The 11,186-nt window shown below is 39.0% G+C and overlaps 1 protein-coding gene across 1 annotated transcript; it reads left to right on the top strand.

Annotated features, from left to right (window-relative positions):
- Positions 1–241: 241 nt before the first annotated feature.
- On the top strand, positions 242–9,764 carry LOC104287289 (transthyretin-like). Its single transcript, XM_009885973.1, is given in 6 exon segments — positions 242–312; positions 315–357; positions 1,756–1,790; positions 2,582–2,721; positions 7,449–7,584; positions 9,481–9,764. Coding segments are annotated over 6 exon segments (507 nt in total). The 5' UTR covers positions 242–267; the 3' UTR covers positions 9,589–9,764.
- The last annotated feature ends 1,422 nt before the right edge of the window (positions 9,765–11,186 follow it).

Here is an 11,186-nt window from a genome sequence, read left to right as displayed (position 1 = left end):
TTCTCCCATAGAAGAGCAATTTCGCATGCAGGCATTAGCTCCTTGGCATTATTTCCTTGCAGAACAGCTGATAGCAAATGACAGGACAGTCTACTTGTACTAGAATACAGATAATTTCTCTTCCTAACATACAAAGCAGTACTTATTCCAAGAAATATTTACAAACAATGAGAGCAAAATAATGAAGTAAAGTGTCGATGCACAGATCTAAGAGCAGTATTTACCTTTCCAAGATCTGAATACAACCCCCAAGCACTAGACTGCAGCATGATTTGTTACTGCTGGGCACCTTGCATTGACTTTTATGTGTATGCAAAGCGAGCGTAGAATGCTACCTACGTATCAGCCTGCTTTGCTGTAAGTACAAAGGGCACTTTGATTCCAGTTCAGGAGATTACTGTAATATAGATTTTTTCAAAAACCAACTTTGCCTGAAGAGAACGACTGCATAAAGCAGCCTGAAGGCATGAAAACCACTGGAGAATAGCATACGTGATTTCTCTCTACAACCTTCATCATAATCCTACTCAAGTTAAGAGGCAAAATTGCTTTTTGTTAGAATACTATGAAATCAGTAAAAACTACGTGTGCCAGCTCCTGAGAACAGAAGTGTAGATTCAGGGTTGTTTAGGACATGGGGAGAAGGCAATGCCAAACAGGGTTGTTTCTTTGTCTCTCAACAAGCACAGGGTACAGTATGGACAATTTTTATGTGATGCAGCTGGAGATACCCATCTTCACCACGCCTACACCCCAGTTGACATCTTCCCCCTTCCAACATGGGATGGGGGTGAGTCCACCCCTGAAAAACTTCTTACCTAAATGTACATTTCAGAGCATAACAATAACATTTCCAGTATAATAAGAGTTTGGCAACTAGAACATTAGATAGATGTTAACATAAGCTACCAGTCTATGCTAGTAGCCTTGGCTCCTTCTGAGATACATGGAGCAAGAGAGGACTCATTTCACTTTTCTAAGACTGCTACCTTCCCAAGGGAACAGATCTCTCCAGGTGTTTTCCCAGTGACAATAGGAAACCTCAATGTCTACCTGAAGATCAGGCTAGATGAATCCTTAGGAACCTCTGGTGAGAGGCAGATGTTGTCAGATCCTATCTAAATTAGGTTTCAAAAAGAAACATTGCTCCTTTTCAACAAGCAGGGGAACTGCTTGGGAATCTGTCTCCCAGCATGGACCATTACCACTGCTTGAGCCAGACAATGAACAAACTCCATCACCCATATACCGAGTCTGCATCTATATGTGGCAACTGGTCTTCAGAAAGCATTGAATACATTGAAAAGAAACATGGAGCAGGCACAGAGAAAGCATTGGGGCATTATTGTGAACAACCTGAGGGCAAGGTAAAGAAGATCTCCTAGAACTGGTTGGATTTCTGGGCAAACAAAGGTCATTTACATTATTTTGTGGAGGGCTTTCTACGAGTCTAATCTCCCCAGGCAAGGGTCATGTTTGTGTCCGTTACTTATTCTCTTTGCTCTAGTGATCCTGCAGTCCTTCCATTGACTGCAATGGCAGCGCTATTCATGGACTGACTCTAGGATTGGCCTGTTTACTAAGCAAATAATCAGAATCAGCAGATTTGGAGTCATATGGGCACCCAATAAGCAGCCTGTTTTGTTGTAGGATTGGGTATAAAATCCCAAATCCCCTCAGCTCCTAGCTGCTGGCACCAAGGCTCACTAACAGCAAGCAGAATGGCCTTTCACTCTGTGCTCTTTGTTTTCTTAGCTGGACTGGTATTTTTCTCTGAAGCTGCACCACTGGTGAGTCTCTTTTTATTCAAACTCAATCATTACAAGAATGATAAGCTAGATTCTCTAGATGACTAGCATCCTCCTCATCCATGAAATTCTGTAACCATTAGGCTTTGCTGGAGTGTTATTCTTACCACCATTTTTTAAGAAACTTCTTCAGAACTCTTAAAACTTCTCTTTTTTTTTGCCATTTACCCATCTATTTTAGGATATTGAGGAAGGGTTAGGGATCTATGAGGTGTGACCTTTTATTTCTTTCTGTTTCTGTAAGTTCATGACTCACTTCCCATATCTTCAATATAGAGGTAGCTTTACCTTCTCCACCAAACAAGTGCTTCTATAAAGCAGTAATAGATATTTTTCAACTATCACTAAGGATTCCTTATAGTATAATGAGCTTAAGAAACAAATATTCTTTGAGCCCCAGGGATGTAATAAGTATTTATTTGTTGGCTTCCTAGGCTAACTTACTCTGCCTGCACTTATAAAAATTTACTATTTTCCTATTTGTGACCTCATGAAAAAGGTGTACTTTAGAACACTTTCCCAGGGCCATATGCAACTCAAAATATTTATCAAGCAATCTGTGTGTGTGTGTGTAATAAAGTGATCGGTATAAAGCTCTAAGATACTCTGCTTTTAGAAATAGATGTTTGAGAGCTAGCTTTGCATACCATTTGGCAAAGAACTTGCTTTTAAGTCAGCATTAATTCTGCAATAAGAAACCATCTTTTCTTTGAAAGGAGGCTTTAGCAGGGCTGGTGAACAGCTCCTATTCAAACTCTCCTGCTTTCCCCAAGGTCTCCCATGGCTCTGTTGATTCCAAATGCCCTCTCATGGTGAAAGTGCTGGATGCAGTCAGAGGAAGTCCTGCAGCTAACGTAGCTGTTAAAGTCTTTAAAAAGGCCGCAGATGGAAGCTGGCAGGACTTTGCTACTGGGTAAGTTGCGCGCTTTTATGGAGCCATTTTCAAGGTGCCTCGGGCAAACACTTGAGAAGTAAAGGGAATGGAGCTCTGATCAAAAAAGCAATATGTTTTCCAGTACATCTGTCACACTGTCACTGTTAACAGTACATGAATTCTGGTCTAAAAGCCAACAGATTAATGGGGAACTTAACCATAACTGAAATACATGTTAATTGCAAAAACATGTTGAGATGCTTATCTTATCTTTGTAAAGGAATAGGTTTAATAAATATTTTTTCTCCTAGCATCAGTATTATCTTTCTATAAAAAGAAAAAAAAATTAAAAGCCTATTTACCAGACTTTTGTAGGTAATCCATGCTAACCTACTGTCTTCATATGCAATGGATATAAAGCTTTATTTGCAGCAGTCACACACAAAATCCTCTCTGTAAGCTTTGTCTGTACGCATGAAAATAATAAGCGCGTTAGTCTTCTCCTGTGTAACAAATGTGCCGGTTGGAAGAAACTTTGGAAGAAATTTTAAAGAGCCCTGCAAACAAAAGAGACAGAGAAGCACAATCTCAGCATTTTTCGTGGTCATTTCTATAGATCTCCATGGCTTTTGCTAGAATGACGGCTTAATCCTTACAAAGCATCCTCAGAACATCACTAAGGGGCAGGCAATAATACTATTATCTTCAGTCTGTGGGAAAAGTATGGGTAACAGAGGAATACAGTTTACTAACATTCAAATAGCTGACGTATTCAGGTCTTTAAGTTTCATTGTAACAACTCATTAAATCAGATTTTTAAATAAGTCAAGGGAAATCTCTAGTAACAGCAGAATATTCAAGCACCGAATGACAAGCACAACCATGGACAGGAGCCACCAGAGCATCTAAATGTCTTTTACTAGCATTTTTATAGAATGATTTACATAAAAGCTGCAGAAAGAAACAGAGGAGAAGACTATAAGGACAGAGGTACCTTTCTCTCCATCTGAAGGGTTTCTCAAACCAAAAAAATACTTCTCCCCATTGAAAAGGAACAAGAGAGGTTGGGAGACTGAAGGAGAAACAAACACCTCCACTCCCAAATGCTGAGTGTTAATCTAGAAACAAATGACTCTTGGAATGGATTTATATACTTTAACACAGAGGAACCCCATAACAAAATGACATGTTTTCAGAGGAAGTGGAGGCAAGGATAATGTCTTGTCCTTCGTGAGTATTTCTGCCAGCATTAGGAAACCCTGATTATTTCAAATGTTTCATCAAGTGCTTTTGAACATGTAATATAACTTAGAATTTACAGAGGAATAAGATAAATATAACATCAGTGTTAAATCACTCACTTTTAGGGCATAACAGCGTTTTCTTGTTCAGTTTACAATGCTGCTCTCAGCAAGCCCAAGGAGACAAAGTGACAGTTCTTCTTAGCTAAGTTCTGCTGACATTTAGGTCAGTACACCACTGTGAAAATCAAATCACTTCTTAAATATAAATTGAGAGGATCAACCTTAGGCAAGTGAGAAGCATTTTGCTGGGGGAGGCAGTGGAAGAACATTAAACCACCACTCTTCTTGCAGGTAAAGTTTTTGACCTTTCCCTTTCCCATCTTAACCCAGGCTGTATTCAGCAATACCAGTGACTTTAGCTGATGACACTCGTTTGAACTGTTTTTTCACATGTGGTTGCAATTATTTTGGTTGGGGAAAACCAGAGTTTCTCTGTGCTAAACAAGATGAAAATCTGAATGCAAATAAGGAACACAATCTGTAACTACTCCTGTCAGATCAATAATATTTTTAACTTACAGTACCTAGCAGATGCATATGGAAAAGTTAATTTTGTAGAAATTTTTATAACAGTTATTTTTATACTTTTTTTTGTTTTTGTTTTTGCTTTACTAACACATTTTAGGGAATTAGGCAAACATACCTAGCAACTACTAAATTTGCAATAATAGTATTTAAAAGGCAGGGAGGAAGTTAGCATAGCAACAGCTGACTTTATTGAGGCGTGTTTCAAAATTAGTCTAGCCAAAAATATCCAGAGATAACTGGAGCTGAGACACATTCTGAGACAGGCCTTAGGGCACAGAGACCTGGGAAACATGTGATTTGGGTTCTTTATGAGCTCCTTCCATGACTAGCTTTGACCTTCTCGCTCATCACATGTTTTTGGAAATCTAGGTCTTATCACATAGTTCAAGATTTGCATTCACCAAACATAGTTCTCATGTGATCTATGTTGTAAATAAATAAATAAAATAATAATAAAAAATCCTACTTCAGCATATTTGAAGTGATTCCTCCCACACACTTTTTTTTTTTTTTTAAAAGAAGCTCCAAAATAATAATTCATGTTCCCAAGATATTGCCTCAGCAGTCTGCATCTGAGGGCAGAGTTTATCTCAGTGCAGTATGTGCCCAAGAGTTCATTAAAGTCATTGCACAGTGTAGATTTAACCTGGTCACAATATACAACTAAGGTCCAGACGGTGGAAAAGAGGATCAGGATTGCAGTCTAGGCTGGAGCCATAGTAACTTAACCAGTGGTTTGCAAATTTTTTGCTGGAAAAGCGCAGCTTTTTTAACTTAATTGTCCATCTTATAGCAGATGCTAGCAGTCTACATCCTATTAGGAATAAGCAACCATACTGTATTTATTCCCCTACTCCGACAGACATGCAAGTGCTATTCAGAAGGAATCGCTTGTACAGTTTTGCTACCAGGGCTGAATGCAAGGCATCCTCTGTCTTGTGCTAATCCCATCCAGGTCCTCCAGTAACGCTGAAGGGTTTGCTTGCGAGACCACTTGCACTGAATGGCTATCACTTAACTAAAATTAAGAAAGTGCCATTAACTCCTGGTAGCTGGTGAGAGTCTTCAAGTGAGCTGTTGTTTCCAGTTTCCCAACTGCTCTGGATGGTTAACATCTGCAACTCTGTGTCAACCAATTACAGAAAGCATCATTCAAGCTACATCCACACTTGTCTTAAATTAAAACTTATTTGTTTACCTCAACAAATATTTTGAGACAGACACCATTTTTCCTTTTAATTGGTTTGTGTCTAGACTATCCAACTTATAAGCAGATGTATGTGAACTGCTAACTTGCACTCTAAACACTTCTGCAGAATCTCAGCAATTCTGTTTCACGGTTTCAAGGGCATTCGCCGATGAATTCTTTGTCCTTTTACCTATTGCCGGCGATACAGGTTAAGCCGGGAAGTACTAACTAAATCAAAAGACAACAGATGCAGACACTTCACAAATTGTCTCTGAGCCATGTGTCAAACAAGGCTTGGATTTTCTGCAGGTTTGGTCTACCCTGAGTACCGTTGATATTGATTTCATTTGTATTGGACCAGTGAGACTTCTGTCAGACTTCAAAGTGCTAAAGTTGAAATATAAGAAAAGCTGAAAATTAGCATGGGGTTCTCAATCCTGTTACTTAATTTAAGCAAAAGTTCTGTCATTCAGACTTTTTTGATTCATCACCATTAACCAAAGATGACAAATAAGATGAAGGAGGAGGCAGAGGCTGCAAAAGAAAAGCTGCAGTAGTGCAAGGCCTGTCCAAAGCCAGGTTGGATGGGGCTTTGAGCAACCAGGTCTAGTGGGCGATGTCCTTGCCCATGGCAGGGAGTGTTGGATCTAGATGATCTTTAAGGTCCCTTCCAATTCTACCCACTCTATGATTCTAACTGATTCTGTCTCTGATAAGCAGCGTGTCACTGCTTTCTCCCCTACCTCTCTTACTCCTCAAACTTTTCTGTTTTCTGCCTAGACAGCTACTCCTTGCCATAAGACAGGCAAGTTCCACTAGTTCTTCAAGTTAAGGCTTTCTTCCATTTTTCCTTCAACTATATCATGTGGCTATGAAGTGCTATAAATATCATATAAATATTTTCAGTAGAAAAAACCAACAAACCTTTTTAAAAAAATAAGAAATAAATCAAAGGAGGGAAGAGAGATAAATGCAATTTAGCAGCTAAGTATGTAATTATGCTGTCGTACAAAGCTTGTTCATTTTCAAACAAATAGGGTGCTATGCCAGCTATATTTCCTTCTTGCTCCTGGACTTCATTCACTCATAGTTTTTTCTTACAACCTGAGTACATAATCTCTCTGAGCTGGGAATTTCTATTGCTCATTTACATAGCACCCAGTGGAAAAGGTGCCTGCTCTTTGACCAAGGCATTGTTAATTCAAATTAATAAAATCTTGTAATGCTAAATTGCTATTCCAAGACACTACCACTCAGGGTCACATAGAAATGGATCAGTGTATAGATGTAAAACCTATAGCCTCAGTGCTAATAAGAAGAGAAATTATTTTCCACTAAAATCTCCCTTCTCTTTTTAATTATAATTTGAGATTTGGCACCTTGCCTTTCATCATGACAATCCTTTTCCTAAGCCACTAACATTTGGTTCCAGAGGGCACTTGGTACAAGTTAAACATCATATTAAAAGAGGGGCCTGAACTATAATCCCTGCTGTAGCAACAGAAATGACCAAAAAAAGCCAGCCAGCTTTGATTTGTGACGTACAGGGATGAGTTGGTAGCAAGGACAGGATCTGCAATATGGAAACATACACTACATAGAAGGAGGGAATTATTTCAAGTGATTAGAAGCCATTCAGTGCAGGGTGTGCAGCACCTCTGCTATTAAATATTCCACATTGGCTGTTTCTGTTTAGTATCTAAATGACAGTATAAAATATTTATGTAGATATTTTACCATTACAGGAAAACCACAGAGTATGGGGAGATCCATGAGCTCACAACAGAAGAACAGTTTGTAGAAGGAATATACAGGGTTGAGTTTGACACCAGCTCTTACTGGAAGGGACTTGGCCTTTCCCCATTCCATGAATACGCTGATGTAAGTATTTGCAAATATACCTAATAAGCTATACACTGTGTAGTGACATCAGCTGGAAAGAACAAATACAGTCCTTTAATACTGAAAGAGCAGCATAATTTGGTGAAACGGTTCACTGCCACAAAAGATTGGGTAAATAAAGGCAGTATATAGCCTTTGGCTAAGCCAAAGGAAGTGGTCAACTTCCATGCAAATACTGCCGCAGCTCTACCAAAGTGGAGCTGCGCCCATTCACCCATTCAGAGCAGAAAGGACCTTTGTTCAAAAAGAGCTACATTATTCAAAAGCATGTAGTGTTTAAAAAACAAACAAGAAAAAAAAAGAAAAAGACTGCTTTTATCATTGCAGAAGGAATATAGGGATTTGAAAACCCTCATTTTGTAGGAAACGAGCTCTTCTTTAATCAGAGTAATTTCCCTCATATCAGTCATCTGGAAATCCATGAATTCTTAGTATGACCTGTAATTACAGGACAAAAGGATTCTTTCTGATGTGTTTTTGTTTGTTTTTTAATATTGCTCAGTACTCAAAATATGCAATAGAAAAAGAAAAGGCATAAAAATATAAAGAAATAATCATAATGGGAAAGGAAAAATAGGAAAAGTAGAAATTCAATACCTGAATTTCATAAGCAGGCCAGCAATATAATCATGTCTTGTGCTTCCCTTTGCTCTCAGCCCTGCACTGGTTTATTGTGTGCTCAACTCTATCACATTTACTTAGCACTTCCAAAAATGTTGTTTGAATTCTTCAGGGTTAATCTGCCATTATATTTAAGTTTCCCCAAATTATGTGGTCTGGAATAGCTGCAGGTTGCATTGTAAAATGATTTAAACCGCAACTCTATGAAGCTCTGCGGAAGACCAAAACCAAATGACTTGACCCCAAGTCCCTAAAAGTCTGAGGTGCAGTTTGGGTCATTTAGGTCCAATAAACAATCCTAAAAAAACGTTCCCTAACCATTTGGATGTCTGAAAGTTGCTGGGGCCTGTGCCTACAGAACGGCTTCATCTCAAAAGGTACTTCAAAGCATCTGGTTGAGACTGTTCCAGCTAGGCTGTTGAGGATGATTTTCTTTGATGTAATAGCCTCCAGGTCAACAAATTAGCCTGGGAAGTGGGCAGAGTTCAATGACTGTCTGTGTACAAGGTAACTGAAGCCTACATTCCTCACGTCCCAGCAGCTTAGACTTTGGCAGGACCAGGATGTAGGAGGTCCTCTTGTAGAAAGTATGTCATGGTTAAGAAAATAGATCAATTAGGCTAAAGAGAGCCAAAGAAAGTGGGGGCTTAATCCAGGTGATGACACTTTCCTGGTAATTGTGTATCCCAAGTTCTAGGGACTGATTTAGAGAGGAGCAAATTTGGGTCTCTCCCTGTTTTGGCAAGCCTAGCCGCTCAGTTCTCAATGCAAGAACTGACCCATCACCAGCTGTGTTAAAAAAACGGAGTGAGGCACTGAAGTACAGAAAGCAGATCTGGGCTTCAACTGTCTACCTTGCTTGGACACCTCACACAGAGGTTGTATTTAAGTTCACTAGATGGGATTTCACCACTCTGTCTTTCTTATTGGTTGTTTGAGATACCTCCCCTTCATCCTCCCATTCCACATCACAAACTAGAAATACCCGTGCCTGATTCAGGTGCTCGGTAGCTCCATGTAATTTCACCACAGCTGAGGCTCCTTGCAGATCTGGGTCCAGACCTCACAAATTTCTCAGTTTTCAGTGAGCATCACAAAGAAATGGGGAGCACTACCCTTCAAAAGGGCAAAATCATTGATTGAACAGAACTGGCAAAGCAGTCTACAGAAAATACGGAGTGTGCTTCCTAATTCTTAATAAGGTAGTTTCAAATGTACGTTGTTCATTGTGATCATAAGTTTTCTCTTTTCCAGGTGGTGTTCACTGCTAATGATTCTGGTCACCGCCACTATACCATTGCTGCTCTCCTCAGTCCTTTCTCTTACTCAACCACTGCTGTTGTCAGTGATCCCCAGGAATAAACATTACACAAGCACCCTCCTCCGCTAGAACTATCATAGGCTTTTAGGAGGAAGGTTTTTCCTACTGCTAATGCATAACTTTTTGCTACATTAGTTGTTTTTGGGTTTGTTTTTTTTTCCATTTTGTAACCTGGCAAACTTCAGACAAGTCAATAAAATGTTACTTCTTTAAAATAGTTTTGATTCTATTGGTGAAGTTTTATTGTGTTGCAAGGTGTCATGATGTTCAAGTACAAAGGACATCTGGAAGCCATGCACGGCATATGGAAGCAAATTAGCACTTTGTTTAGTTCTATTATCTTCTTCCATTACCTTAAAAATGCATTTGCTCAAAATAAGAAAGTTACAGAGTTGTGTTACCTTAAAAAATTGACTAAACACATGTACTCAAAAATAAGAAAGTCATCCATGCTACTCATAGTTTACACACAGAAGAGACTGTCCCACTGTCAACTAGGTGACAGGATAAATAGGAGAAATTCTGATTACCTAGCAGCAGAACAAATAATGCAGGAAGATTTTTGAAATATATATATATATATTTACACGCACATATGGAGAGCTGAAAGAGTTAATATCTGTGTCCCCTTACTTAAAACTTCAGGTAAACCTCAACACTTTGTGGCTTCAAGAAAAAAGTTTGCTGCTCGATCAATCTTGGAAGTTCTAAAGCAATTTCAATTAGCACTGTTTTTAATGACGTTGATCTTTAACCCAGTTGGCTACTGTATTCAGATGCATTGCAATTAAATCTCTAATAAGTCAAATCTCTAGCCATTATTAAAAAAAGTCCTAAAATAGAAGCACCATCTTAATAGTTTCTTCATATTTTTAGAAACAGGAAAAGGTAAGCTGTAGACTGACTATGATTCAAATAATGTTGTTGATAAACTGACCAAGGAGTTTGAGGGCTGCAGCAGTGATTTCTGCAGCCTGACGACCTATAGTATCTAAAATATCCTGAAGCAGAGAAATTGTTGTTTAACGGGATTACAGAAACTACAGACTGTTAACTGAAGTCATGCCATTAAGAAACCACCAGCGCTCATCTGCCACTGACCTTGGAGCTTATCTCTACACTCAGAGCCTGCTGGGATGACTGCATACCAAGAGAATTCAAAAGTTACAAAAGGTTGCCTTTAATGTATCACTGTCTGGTTACTTTTTTCCCCTCATTCCTGGACACTACTGTGGTTACACAACTCTTGTAAGCAGTTCAAATAGTTCCAAAACAGCACCCATCTTAAAGCATGAAGATTTCATGGGATATTGCTATTCCTAGAGCTTGAAAAGCAGTAAGTTTGATTTGCAGTGGGGTAAGCCTAGTCCTCGAAACTGGACACAAATATGTTCATACAAGTGTAGTCTTTAAAAACAAAACAAAAAACTGCTCTGCATGTAGTCATCTACCTGAGGACAGGATAAACCTAGTAAGAGAGTGCACATGTGTCTAACCAAAGATCAAAATGACAAAGTTTCATTTCAAGAAATAACTTTTCTCTAAAATGAAGCAGATGCTTCTGGTGGGGGCTGACTTGCAGTCATACAGGGAAAGTCCTGAGCCTGTACTGAATCTAAGGCACAAGTAAAGTGACAGG

The sequence above is a fragment of the Charadrius vociferus genome, unplaced genomic scaffold (assembly GCF_000708025.1).
Source record: "Charadrius vociferus isolate BGI_N301 unplaced genomic scaffold, ASM70802v2 scaffold75, whole genome shotgun sequence".
NCBI classification, from domain to species: domain Eukaryota; kingdom Metazoa; phylum Chordata; class Aves; order Charadriiformes; family Charadriidae; genus Charadrius; species Charadrius vociferus.
The sequence above is the reverse complement of the archived record's forward strand: the minus strand, read 5'-3'. Positions and strand labels throughout refer to the sequence as shown.